This window comes from Poeciliopsis prolifica, unplaced genomic scaffold (genome assembly GCF_027474105.1).
Source record: "Poeciliopsis prolifica strain line A6 unplaced genomic scaffold, Auburn_PproV2 SCAFFOLD026, whole genome shotgun sequence".
In the NCBI taxonomy this organism is placed as follows: Eukaryota; Metazoa; Chordata; class Actinopteri; order Cyprinodontiformes; family Poeciliidae; genus Poeciliopsis; species Poeciliopsis prolifica.
The window spans coordinates 698,477-712,057 of record NW_026562401.1 but is presented as its reverse complement, the minus strand read 5'-3'; the positions used below and the strand labels follow the sequence as shown (position 1 = coordinate 712,057).

General features: G+C 37.7%; 2 protein-coding genes across 2 annotated transcripts; both read left to right on the top strand.

Moving 5' to 3' along the window:
• Nucleotides 1–430: 430 nt before the first annotated feature.
• Nucleotides 431–7,448, top strand: tnxba (tenascin XBa). The gene is made up of 15 exons (XM_055047443.1): nucleotides 431–526; nucleotides 1,584–3,104; nucleotides 3,192–3,323; nucleotides 3,402–4,178; nucleotides 4,289–4,411; nucleotides 4,555–4,698; nucleotides 4,778–4,897; nucleotides 4,992–5,147; nucleotides 5,228–5,337; nucleotides 5,414–5,546; nucleotides 5,633–5,784; nucleotides 5,860–5,956; nucleotides 6,077–6,238; nucleotides 6,769–6,932; nucleotides 7,020–7,448. Exons 2-15 carry the CDS (start codon nucleotides 1,706–1,708, stop codon nucleotides 7,116–7,118), a joined length of 3,768 nt encoding a protein of 1,255 aa, XP_054903418.1. The 5' UTR covers nucleotides 431–526; nucleotides 1,584–1,705; the 3' UTR covers nucleotides 7,119–7,448.
• Nucleotides 7,449–7,756: 308 nt separating this feature from the next.
• On the top strand, nucleotides 7,757–12,952 carry LOC129371298 (steroid 21-hydroxylase). The gene is made up of 12 exons (XM_055047841.1): nucleotides 7,757–7,888; nucleotides 7,980–8,171; nucleotides 8,258–8,347; nucleotides 9,374–9,528; nucleotides 9,627–9,722; nucleotides 9,947–10,057; nucleotides 10,149–10,235; nucleotides 11,164–11,247; nucleotides 11,367–11,480; nucleotides 11,574–11,740; nucleotides 12,278–12,381; nucleotides 12,466–12,952. The coding sequence occupies exons 1-12, from the start codon at nucleotides 7,774–7,776 to the stop codon at nucleotides 12,705–12,707; spliced, it is 1,557 nt and encodes a 518-aa protein (XP_054903816.1). The 5' UTR covers nucleotides 7,757–7,773; the 3' UTR covers nucleotides 12,708–12,952.
• Nucleotides 12,953–13,581: the final 629 nt, after the last annotated feature.

Genomic DNA, 13,581 nt, shown 5'->3' with positions numbered 1-13,581 from the left:
ACTTACAGTGTTGGGCTTTGTATTCCAGCTGAATCATGCATTTACAGTGTGTGCTTATGGCAGCTGCAGCTGAAACAAGTCAGGACACTTGCAGAACATGTTCAAATCAAACTTAAAGCCTAGCTTTGCAATGCTTTTTATTTTAGTAAATAAAACATGATGTACAAGAAATTAGATTAGAGTAGATGTCAGCAAAAATGTTAATTCAAATATTAATTATTTTCACAGAAAATTAAAATAGAACATTTAATGTTTGAGTGAGTGTAAAAGTCTCAGTTTTTTTGGAAGTCCAACACAAATATTTTTCCCCGTGGTCAACCGTTGAGGGACCAGTAGGCGTGGTAGAGGTGTGTTTGTAATAGGAAGGTGTAGGAGGTGTTAGCAGGGCCAGTCTTCATCACTCACCTCCTTTATATTGGGAGTGCTTTTTCCAAATCTTTCCTCTCAGATCAGATCCCGTTTGCCAGAGTTGCTTTTGCTCAGATGGAGTCAGAAACATAAAGCAAACAACCCATTCATCAGTCAGGTAGGTTTTCTTCTCCATAATTATTACAAAGAGATAACTGGACTCTTTTTGAAGTAATAATATGTAGCTTGTGCTCCAAAGGTAGGCATGACAATGTCCATATTCTATATTGTGTTGCAGTATTCATGGGAATTTAACTTGTTTTGTGTGAATTTCTTATTTGTTGTGATTTACATATAATGCTTTTGATGATGAAATGTAAAATATATGCAGATTGTGTATGTCTGCAGGTTAAAAGTGTGCAGGATGCTGCAACAAGTAAAATGTTAGGTTATAGTGCTTAAAAAAATAAAGGCACACAAGTGTTCTTGGTTCTCTAGTTTGTTTTTTCATACATTTATAACAGCAATTGGACATTTGTGGGTTTTTTAGAGTTTTGGCTTCAGTGGTTTGTGCAGCCTTCTGTACCTTGAAAGGTATACCTTGTCTCACAGTTCAGTACAGAGATGCTTTGTTACTATCACAAAGTACTCTCACTAACTCTGGATTTTCCACTCAAATCTTGCTTCTTCCTGATAATTTAAAAACTTTGTTTGGCAAGCATAACAAATCAGAGTTGTCTTTGTAATATCTAAGTCAGAAAATTCTGTTTTAACTATATAAATGTGCATATATGATTATTGCATGCAAAATTTGTTAGTTTGGAGGATTTTATGTCAAATCCAAATTTGATCTTTTTTGATTTTTGCATAGATATTACTCAGTGTAACATTAATATAAGATAAATCAACTTCTATCCAATGACATATTTTCTTCTGCTTATTAAACTTTGTCCAACTTACAGTCTGTTTAAAGAAGGTAAAGACTTTTAAAGAAGATGTCTACAGCTGCACAACTTCAGTGTTTCATAGCAAAGCACTATCCAACAAATACACTTGTCATAAATATAACTGATGTAAAAATACCTTATCTGAAGAGTGTAAATGGGAACTCCGTGTATCTGGAGTGAACAAGGACCAGAAATACTCATATGATCAAAAAAAGTATGCTAGCAACCTAAACACATTAAAAAACATATAGATCTGTAATAACAATGATTTTCCTTTTTTATCTGTAGGAGAGACCTGCCAAAGTCACCTCCAACAGCATCTCTTAAGAAGTATTGAGGGAATACATTATTTGTTTGTATAACAGTTTTCCAAAAGTTATACAACATCCCTGCACAGCATCCCCTGCAATATGTTAATTATCCTCGGACTTCTCTTACTTCTAACCCCATTCTCCTCCTTTCAAACCACGGCCCCTGACAAAAGAGATGCCGCAGGAAGCAATGTGACCAAAGCCAATGCTGTTTTAACCTTTTCAAAACCAAAAACCACTGCTGCCCCTTCTAAACAGAGTTTGAACCCCACTCTTAAGCCAAACGTTGTCACTGTGACAATTTTACCCACTGCAGGCTCCAACCAAAAATCAGCACCCAATGCTGCAACAACCACCAAAAGCAAACTCAGTGTTGCAGTGGTTCAAACCACTCCACCATCACCAGCAAAGGCTCCTAAAGCCACTGACACCAACAGAGACAAACACAAAGTCAACCAGACAGCTTCAGTAAAGCTGCTGTCACTTAGTGAAGAAAAAGCCAACAAAATCAAGTCTGAGCCTACTGGAGTTCACCAAGACCAGTCAACTATCACAAAGCTTTTCTCAGATAGTACTTTGAAAACCAGCAGAAACAAATCTCAACAATCTCACAATCAAACTACATCATCAAAATCTCCTCTAAGCAGTAATGAGAAGAATGCTGAGGACAAGTCCAATCACAATGTTCCTTCTGTGTCTTCCTTTGGGAGTAAGCCCACCAAAGACAGGGCTGCAACTAGTAACCAGACTGTTTTTGATATTCCCCTCACCACCGGTGATGAGAAGTCCAAAGACAAGTTAACTTCAAATGTTCCATCTTTACCTGCCAGTGGTGGCAAAACTTCTCAAGGCAAGACAACAGCCTCTGGTAACCAGACCATTGCTCAAATACACATCCCTAAAAGTGATGAGAAGTCCAAAGACAAATTAACTCAGGGCACTCCATCTTTATCTACCATCAGTAAATCTACAAAAGTCAAACTCCCAGTATCTTCTAATCAGACAACTTTTGATAATTCTCCAACTGGTGGTGATAAAAAGTCTAAAGATACGTCTGCTTCAAACACTCTGCCTTTACCTACCAATGACACTAAAATTACTAAAAATAAGCATAAAGAGTCTGGACAATCAGTTGGGGGTATCCATCATCAGATCAATAACGAGAAGGCCAAAGACAAGCCTGGTGAAAGAGTTGGGGGTTTCAATAAAGATAAAGAAATGGGCACCACTACTGTTACTCAGACTCCTCTAACCCAGGCAGTCAGCAAAGACAGTGTTGGTCCTTCACTACCCCTTAAAGTGGTCATCAGTTTCAATGGTGACTGGAGCCACACAAAGGAACAGGAGCTGACGTTAAAGCCTGGTGCTCCACTGGTGATGACACATAGCATCAACTTGCTACCTGATGGTTGTACAGGGGGATGTGAAGCTGAGATAGCTGCTCTGAAAGGACGCCTGACCCGGCTGGAAAGAGAGATGTCCCTTCTAAAGGATAAATGTAGCTATGCCTTACCAGTATTTTAAATCTAACATGAGACAATGCAGACTGGATTTAATAATTGTGCTCCTTCTTTTTGCCAACCAGGTCCATGTTCTGCAAATTGCCCAAATGACTGTAGTGGCAAGGGGAAATGTGAGAAGGGGAAATGCATTTGCCATAAAGGATTGACAAGTCCTGACTGCAGTAAGTGTGCAAAAGATGCCGAGTGCTTTAAAGGTAAGAATACATTTGCTATGTTTCCAAAGTTTATTTTACTCCACCTCTAACTAACTTTAAACTTTTTCTGTTCACAAGACGATAAGAAGAGTTCAGATACAACCACTGAATCTATGAATGACAATGAAAAAGAGGTCAGTGAAGAAAAAACAGAGATCAAAAAGCTTCCTCCAACAACAAATCCACAAGTCACAAAGAAAGAAAGACCAAGGAAATTACCACCCCAAGATGATCCACAATCAAATGTAACATTGAGTAGTGAGAATAAAACCAAGCCCACGAAAATCAAGAATGACAACAAAAACAAGTCTGTTGAGCAGTCCGACACAAACAAGAATCAAGAAAAGACATCCACTGGCACAAACCGAATTTCAACAAGTCCATCAACAAAGGACAACAAAGCTCAAGAGAACAATACAACAATCAATAACAAAAGACTTGGAGGTTTAGGATCAGTGAAGGTTGTGAATATCTCCACCTCAACCTTCACTATCACATGGTTAGCGCCACAACGTATGTTCAAGAATTTCACTGTAATCAGAAGAGAGCTTCGCATGGACAGTGACACTGACGAGAATGAGGGGCTTGGAGAGGAGATTGTTGAAAGAGACTGGATGTCTGGCACGACAACATCAACTGAAGTCCACAGTCAGAGCACCAACACAACTATCTCCTCTGGTAGAAGTGTTGAATCCAGAAGTAAAACTGAAACTAAGAGGATCTCAAGAGTGGTGCCTGGCAGCGCAAGATCCTTCAAGTTCAGTAATCTCAAGGCAAACACACGTTACGTGGTCCATGTATTTGGCTCTACAGCAGACAGAAGATCCAAGATTCACAGAGTTACAGCAACCACAGGTGAGATATGAAATACCAGAAACATATTTCCAAATGGTTTCAACACTCTCAAAATAGCTTTTGCTAAGAAGTAAAGAACAATGAATAAAACTACTTGTTTTTATTCCCAGGTCCTGAGAAACCCACAGAACTGGTTTTTAGTAATGTTACAGAGTCCTCTCTGACTGTTTCTTGGACCAAACCAAACACAATATTTACAGGCTTTAGAGTAACTTACATCAACATTGCAACAGGTTAGTCAAACCAACTTTATAGACAAAGATATTGATTAAAACAAAAGAACAAAGTCAGTATGTATAGACAGAAACCCTGGAATATTGGCTACTGACTTGAAAGGGAGGTAAATGTAATACAATGCGTGTGTTCATGTTGTCAGGGAAAAGCCAGTTTGTGTCTGTGGACTCTCACCAATCCAGTGTTGTTCTGTCTACATTGTCTGCTGGATCATCCTACATTATCAGTGTCACCACAACCAAAGGAAGAGCTCAGAGTGATGAACTCACTTCAGTTATCACTACAGGTATTGTTAAAGAAGTTCATCCAGTGCACTTGGTGTACAAGTGTACTGGATTAATATGCTGCTATTGTTTCCTTCATAGTACCTGCTCCTCCAACACATCTCCAAGTCATCAATGTGACAGATAACACAGCTATGCTGCGTTGGACACCCAGCCTGGGGAAAGTAGATCGTTTCATTGTTAGCTACGGGTCCTCCAAGAGTAAGTTTGAACTGACAGTAAAAATAAGTGTAAGCATAGAATTGATTAATCCATCAATTAATGTTTTCTTTTCTTTTTTTTTTTTTGAGTACAGCTCCAAATGTTACAGTAACAGTGATGCTGTCAGGAAATTCAGCACAGTACCAGCTGAAAGGCTTACAGAGAGGAACTCTGTATAAGGTCAAAGTGCGGACCCAAAAGAACAATCTCCAGAGTATGGGAATATCTACTTCATTTACAACAGCAAATGGTGAGTAGAGTAGGAATAACTGAAGACTTTAGAGTTTTACCTTCTTAAACTTAAACTTATGCACTTTGTCTATTTTCTAGTGGTTAAGGCCAGTGAAATTGGTGGCAGGTCTGCAGTGATTGCCTGGAGGACTTCTGTTGTTTTTCACAGCTACAGAGTGATCTATCAGATGGCAAAAGAGGAGGCAAAGGTGAGAGATTATCCTCTTTTAATTGGGCCATTTTGACCAAATTAAGGTTCTACAGAAACACAACTTTCTGTGTTAGGAAGTCATCCTGGAGCCACCCGTCACAGAGTATAAACTGACTGGCCTGATTCCTTCATCATCCTATTCTGTTGTGGTACAAGGAGAGAAAAATGGAAAGTATACATCACTTGTCACGTCACAGTTTATCACCGGTAATTATTATTTTTTTCTCACAATTTAGATTAGTTAGAGCTAAATATTCATAATACTCAAAGGCACACGTTTCTTTGCCTGCCAGGAAAATTGCGCTTCCCTTTCCCTACTGAATGCTCACAAGAATTGTTAAATGGAGCTCTGGAGTCAGGGGAAGTGACCATCTACCCACAAGGGAAAGAGGGGCGAGCAGTGAGAGTTTATTGTGACATGGAAACAGATGGAGGCGGCTGGACGGTACATGAAACTGCAAAGACATTTGCTAAGCCAGGTGGTGAAACAGGATGCAAAATCAATTTGTCTGTTTTATAGGTTTTCCAGAGAAGGATGAATGGAAAAACTGATTTCTACAGAACCTGGAGTGAATATAAAGCAGGCTTTGGAAACCTGAGTGAAGAGTTCTGGCTGGGTATTGTTGGACATTATTGCTCATTTGATTATCCAGATCAAGTTGTTGCATTTTAAAAGAAAATAATTATGCTTTGTTCACCTTTACAACTTAATGTTTTTTTTTCCTGTCTTTGGCCAGGTAATGAGCTCCTTCACAACCTGACCAGTATCGGCCCTGTGAGCTTGAGAGTGGATTTGCAATCTGGAAATGACACAGCTTACGCTCATTACACCAACTTTTCTGTTGCTTCAGAAGGGAGAAACTATACTCTTACTGTATCTGGATACACAGGAACAGCAGGTGCATTTTAAAGGAAAAGAAAGATGATTAGTAAACAGCTCTATGATTTATTTATTTATTTATTTTTCAAAATTAAAATGCATGCGTGAAAGCTAAACATGCTAGGGTTAAAAACTTTAAAATTCCAAGAATAGGCAAACATTCCAACCTTAAACTTCCAAGTTATTTTTTTTTTCCTTTTTGTGATATAGATTATGTTTTTTTAAGTTTAATAAATTATTAAGCAAAACAAAAGTCTTTGTCCAAAGTCTGTTTAGGAATATAAAATCTCTCAAGAAACACATGAAAAGTTGTTTAAAAAAATTATGTTTTTTGCATTATTTTTGCATTTATTATTATTATTTATTTATTGCACCTAAAAATGCTGTAACCTTATGTTTGTGGGTTTTGTTGTATTGTCCATGTTTATTGTAAGTTACAGGCTAGGATACTGTCCTTGGAAGTTTAAAAACAACTTCAGAAAATAAACTGTAACAATTTAGTTTTTGTTATCAAATGGATCCTAATTTCGATGCTTTTTTTTCTGCTAGGTGACTCAATGAAGTACCATAATGGCCGCCCATTCTCAACTCGAGACAAGAACCCAGACCCTCAGGGGATCCACTGTGCTAAGGCTTATGTGGGAGGCTGGTGGTACAAAAACTGCTATAAAGTCAACCTCAACGGCCTTTATGGCACAAACAGCAATAATCAGGTAACCAACTTTCTTCACAATTTTCAAATACTATGGGACTGCACATAGACCACATTTCAGTGATTTTATGTTTGTTTCTGTTTATAGGGAATAGTCTGGATAGATTGGAAAGGCAAAGACTCGTCCATTCCCTTCTCTGAGATGAAGTTCAGACCGTCTCGGTTCTCCCCTGCAACTCATGGCTAAAGATGCTTCAAGCTCCAAGATTTGTACATATCTGCATCTGCATGTCTATTCCCACAATAAATTCCATGTAGGATTTTTTTCAGATACTACTGGATCAATCAGTGTATTTGGTTTAGTTTGAACAATGTTTTTTTTTTTTTAGCTATTCTTATGGAAAATAAAAGGAGAGAGTTGATGAGGAGCTCATTACATCTAAATACTAAGGAAACCTTTTGCTTGAATATGATTTTATGTTTTACCTCTAATAAATCTCTGTGCTCCACACACATTAATCCCACTATTACTGTATTATTATGCACTGTCAATTGGAATAAATATTGCTTCAGTGGGTCTCGCATGTCATTTTTCGCACTTTTTTTTTTTAAACCAGAGCTATTTTCCAGAAAAAGTGCACAGCACAAAGAAAAGCATAAGCCTGACTGACATGTAGACAAAGGTGTGTTTTAATACCCTTCAACACGTCCTGACTGAGTTTATCAGGTTATCTCTTGTTATGTCTGCTGAGGTCATCACATGATTAGATATGTTGACCTAAAAAAAAATATTTAGCTATCCTTGATTCGAGTGCAAACACTACCAGCTTATCAAAGTATAAAAGAGTAGTGTAATGTACTGGTCTGCTTCTTAAAGTAGGGGATGTGTGAGAGAAGACAAAATGGGAGTAGAGATATCACTGGTCAGTGTTGGAGCATTCATTTTTCTTGCATTGCTCTTTTTGGCACTGATTACCAGTAAACGAAACACTCATTCGCAAGGAAGGGATAAAAAAAGTAAGTATGCTGGGAAACGCTATTTACTGTGTGAATAGCATGTTGGGTTAATGATTCAACCTTACCTTTTTCCTCTTCTAAAATTTGACAGGAGTAAAAATTGGACTTTTTCAGCATCTGTACGAGTTTGTTCATAGTCCTTCAAAACCTTCTCTCCCCGGCCCCCCGAGTCGCTTTCTTATTGGCAACATGATGGAACTGACACACGATCACTTACCGATTCACCTGACCAATCTGGGCCAACGCTACGGAAGCATCTACCGCTTAAAATGTGGAAACACAAGTAATTGTTAACATAAGGGTCACATAGTTTTTCTGTATCGGATAGACATGTAAGTGTAACCTTTCATTTTTACTCTGTTTGTTAAGCCATGGTGGTGCTCAACAGTTGTGAAGTCATCAGAGAAGCACTGGTGAAGAAATGGTCCGATTTTGCAGGGCGACCAGTGTCCTACACAGGCAAGATATTCTTCAGTTTTCTTGACAGACATATAGTATCTCAATGAATCAGAAAGTAATTGAAATGCTGCTTTTTCTGTAATTCAGCTCAAAATGGAAAATTAGACTTTTCACACACAGGGTCACTTTTTCTTTTGCTTTCTGTTAATTTGAACCATTTTTCTGGCCCATTAAGAACAAGGATTTTACACAGTGTAGGTAGCTGCATCTAGAAGATAAAATCAGCATCTCTTGTCAGCAAAAGTAGTTATAAAGTGCTTTAAAATGTAGGTAGCCGGGTTGAACTTGAATAAAGACCAGCAAAAACACATGGCTTTTTAAACTTTTAGTTCAATGAAAAATTGTGTTTTATCTGAAAAGAGAAAGTGAAGGCTTTTGCCAAGATAAGATGTATCTGGTGTTGTCCCAGATTTAGGAGTGAATTAATTCAAGGAGTGCAACGCTCATGTGATGTAAAGATATGTGTGTGATGGCTCCAGCTGCAGTCCACACCCTATGAACATCCAAACTTATAAATTGTCTTTGCTTCCAAATCCTATCAAGACTGTGGTTGCTCTTGTTGGTGATTTTTTTCACAAATGTTTTTTTCTTCTACTAAACTTTCCAATAATATGCTGGGGTACAGTGTTCTAATCAATCATCTTCTTTATCTATTAAGTATTGTGTACCCTCCTTTAATTATTTATTCTCTTTTTGTTCTGTTATGTTTATTCCTTTTATTAGCTGTAGCTGTAGTAGAATACTTAAATCCTGTTTCTACTTGAACACCACTGAAGAAGTCAACGTAAAGCTTTAGTTTTTAATGTTTTCGTTTTGTTAAAAAAGCACAAGTATTCCTTTTATTAGCTGTAGCAGTTGACCAATAAACTTTAGTTTATTGGTCAAAATAAATGAAAATGAGGAAAATAAAGGAGTTTTTTTTTTTGTTCCAAATTCTCCACTCTGTATAAAAAATTATATAGCTGAGTTTAACTAAAGAATTGTAGTCACTAATATTCCCTGATATTTTCTTCATACTTGAAACAGGAGACAGTGTATCAGGAGGAGGGCGTAACATCTCTCTAGGAGATTACACCGAGGAGTGGAGGGTACACCGGCGTCTCGTCCATAGTGCCTTGCAGCGCTGCTGCCAGCAGTCTTTACATGGGGTGATTGAGAAACAGGCCTTGCATTTGAGAAAGGTACAGAAAACAAGGACAGGTCCAGTGAGATTTAACTAAATGCAGGGGAATTTCCAATGTTGCACAACCTGATAAAGCATAGCCTGTTTATCTTTCAGGTTCTGATGGACTATCAAGAGAGTGCTGTTGACCTCTCAGAAGATTTTACTGTGGCAGCCAGTAACGTCATCACCACTTTAGCTTTCGGAAAAGAAGTGGGTCTCCTGTTTATTTTAAGCTCTTGGGTTCTGAAGACAGCTTATAAAATGTGCTTCAATGAACACCTGTGATTGTGCCAGAGCTGAAATTGGTTGTTTGTTTGTGTTGGGGAGAGAGCAAAGTTTCTGTTTGAATAGTTGTTTTTAGTGCCAAGGATTGAAAAAAGATGGTCACATAGTCTATTTTACCTTAGAGCACAGTGTGTGCCCTTCTTTTATAGTATGATAAGACATCACCAGAGCTGCAGGAGCTGCACAGCTGCCTGAACAAGATTGTTGCCCTGTGGGGCTCCTCGTGGATTTCAGCCCTGGACTCCTTTCCACTGCTGAGAGTCAGTAAATATTTAACATCATGACTGATGGTCAGAAGGTTATAAAAGCACTTTTCATTCATAAATTCATTTATTATTTTCTCTCTTAAAGAAATTACCAAATCCCGTGTTTGATCGTCTTCTCAGAGAGGTGGTCAGGAGGGACGCCATCATAAAACAGCATCTTAACACTTATAAGGTTGGTAAATTTCAAAAACAGAAGAAGCATGTGTATGTTTTGTAACTGACACCCTTTTACTGGTTCATAATCCTTTTCAATCCAAAGTTTCATGCAGTTTTGTCACAAACCTTTTCATTTCACATGTCCATGCAGGGCTATGTACCTTCTGATCCAACATCTATAGGACCAATTTAGGGGTGTACCTCGCAACCATGACACTTTTAGATAACTACATATAAAAGGAAAATAAATGTTTGATTATAGGCTGAAGTAATTATCATTAATCATGAACAAATGCAAGAGCCAACACACAGAAACAGCAGCACAATACGTACAGTGACGGCAGGTAGGTAGGTTAGCGAACTTAAATAATAGGCAGACTGAATCACAGACAATAATAACCAATAGTACATTTTCTTTACATAATAGTCACGAATGACACATAAATAAATAGGGTAACTTTAGCTAGATGGAAAACAATAAAATAGAATAAAATAATGATAAACACAAACCCATGGATCACACATGCAATCACACAAAAACATTTATGTGTCCACACATAACAAGGGTAGATTTTCCTCTCCACCATAGCTGCATGTATGTTCAGTATGAGGGATTGCTGTAAATCCAACTTGCTTATATCAAATAACACTGAATGCTTGAAGTCAGCATTCAAAGTCAAGTGAACTTGGTGAACTTTGATAAACTGTTATCAACTGGAATGTGATTGTATTGAAATTATTTTTTTGTTGTTGTTGTTCCATAAAAAGTTAGACAATATCAACATTGCAAAAGTACAAAATGGCAAAGAGGGAAAATGACCAAAAAACACGGACAATATCTAAATCTCAAAGGTTAATCTCAATTAATAGACTTGGATACATCATCTAAGTCTGTTTAAGTGTTATGTTTTTATTATTTTTGTCCTTCTACATTCTTTTTGCAGGCACAAAACAAAATAAATGAGGATACTATAACAGGATTCCTCCTCCAAGGCCTTGACAAACTTCCAAACACAGAAAATGGAGAGGTATATACATTTATTAAATGCCAGAAAATATTAAAAAGGAGATATTTATAGAAAACCAAAAATTTTAAGTTAGCAGAATTGAATCTGCAAACAAACTGTAGACATATTCTCATCTCCAGCTCCTGACTGATATTCATGTCCACATGGCGACTGTGGATCTCCTCATTGGTGGAACAGAGACTACGGCAGCTTGGCTCAACTGGACCGTGGCCTTCCTGCTGCACAGACCAGAGGCATAGGAAACTTTGATTATGAAACATTCTTAATAGCATTTACACATCTTACAGGTTGTGTCTGTGTCTCATGTCTTATTTTTAATGGTTTAGGTGCAGACCAGCGTATATGAGGAGCTGTGCAGAGTTTTAGAGGGGCGGTATCCTAAATACAGTGACAGACACAGACTTCCTGTGTTGTCCTCTCTTATCAGTGAGATGCTCAGACTCAGACCGGTGGCTCCTTTGGCCGTCCCACACAGAGCCATTAGGGACAGCAGGTTAGCTCACCTACAATGATATAATGTGATAGTGACTCAATGCATTTGTTCATAATTTGGACTCATAATGAGTTAAAATTTCACAAATTTTCTTTAGATATTTGAATAGAGGCTATTTAGTATTCTAACATTTATACAGAGGGGATGACAGATTAAAAAGTGGCTGATGAACCAGGTTTCTTCTGAAATTTTGACAATTAATACTCATTTAACCTGAATGAAACGTCTTTCCCATTTGGAAAAACAGCTAGTGGGCTCATCTTTATTGATATTGGTAGAAATTTCAGTAATACTTTCTTAAGGTAAATTTAACAACTTGACTGAATTACATAAAGATTACATATTTTCTAAATTCGATTTCACTGGTTTTGCTGCTGCAATAAAATATTTATTTAAGTCATTCATTTTAATTTCTTTGTCAATGTGTTAATGTATCAATGCATGTCACTTTTTGGAAACGCAATACGCAAACGCATGCATTACTTTTCCTGCTGTATTTTACTTGTAATTTGACTCTGATTTTAAACTCATGTGCAGCATCGCAGGTTATTTCATCCCGAAGAACACCATCATCATTCCTAATCTTTTTGGAGCGCATCACGATCCGGCAGTTTGGTCCGAGCCGTACAGCTTCAAACCTGGTAAAGCTTTATTTCCCCAGCTACAGTGTTCTGCCTGAGCTGGCTCAGCAGCTTTTATTTTGAATCTGTTATTTTTGCTTTTAGAGCGCTTTCAGGAGGGAGGCGGCGGCTCCGCACGCTTCCTGATGCCTTTTGGAGGGGGTGCTCGGCTCTGCCTGGGGGAGTCTGTTGCCAAAATTGAACTCTTTCTGTTCACTGCTTACTTGCTGAGAGATTTCCAGTTTGTCCTTCCTCAGAATGAATGCTCCCTGCCTGACCTCAGGGGGGTCGCCAGTGTTGTGCTGAAGATCAAGGCCTACAAAGTTGTTGCATGTCCTAGGCCTTGAACTAGTCCTTGGGTAGTAGTGTGGACAAGTTTCATTGCTGTAAATGTTTTCCTTTTGCTGTATTTGAGTCAGAAGAGGTTCCTTAACAAATTCAACATGTGGATCTAACTTCTGGAAAGAACAGAGCAGCAAAAATGTCTGGATTTAACCTTTGTGTAACAAAGCACATGGATCCATCTGTATCTGATTATGTACAGAAGACTCTAATTGTGAAACAATTATGGCACCACCAAGTGGATAAACACTGTACATGCATCTCGCTTACCTTTTGCGTCTTCATTTTTACTCCAATAGCTGAAAAGAGTTATATGGGTTAAATCTCACAAAGATGAAGAAGGTGAAGTCATACTTTAAGAAAATGATTCATATTTTTCTGGATTTGGTCACTAAATGTCATCAGGTTGAATAAAGTAAGTAGGAATATTTATAAGAACATGGGAAACAAATCTAAATTTGGTCAAATAATATGACCAAATTTACTCAAAATGGTTGAGCTTATATTTACGCAAGAGGGACAGCTATTTATGCTTGAATATTAAGTTTTGTTTATGTTGAAGATTTTTGTTAAATCAATAGCTCAAAAATATGGTTCAAATGAACCAAAATTATAACCAAATTTTACATATGTTTTAGTAGAGTAAAAACCAACCATTACTTGTACACAGTAAGTGCACCACTATATATTATTTTACAAACTTACAGAGAACATGTCTGTTGAGTCTGGTATCTCTTTGAATTATGATTGTGGATGGGTTTTAGAAAAGTCTGAAAGTGAATAATAAAGGAGAAAATAAAATAAATTTAGCTATTTTTAATTTAACAGTTGTGGAGAACCCCACTCCAGCAGAGGACACTTATGAACTTATGTGTTCCC

Coding starts and splice junctions, on each gene's coding strand:
- tnxba (XM_055047443.1), top strand. CDS start 1,706: ATGTTAATTATCCTCGGACTTCTCTTACTTCTAACCCCATTCTCCTCC. Junction 4,179..4,288: donor CAGAGTTACAGCAACCACAG/GTGAGATATGAA, acceptor TTTTATTCCCAG/GTCCTGAGAAACCCACAGAA. Junction 6,933..7,019: donor GCACAAACAGCAATAATCAG/GTAACCAACTTT, acceptor TTCTGTTTATAG/GGAATAGTCTGGATAGATTG.
- LOC129371298 (XM_055047841.1), top strand. CDS start 7,774: ATGGGAGTAGAGATATCACTGGTCAGTGTTGGAGCATTCATTTTTCTT. Junction 8,172..8,257: donor CTTAAAATGTGGAAACACAA/GTAATTGTTAAC, acceptor CTGTTTGTTAAG/CCATGGTGGTGCTCAACAGT. Junction 11,741..12,277: donor AGAGCCATTAGGGACAGCAG/GTTAGCTCACCT, acceptor ACTCATGTGCAG/CATCGCAGGTTATTTCATCC.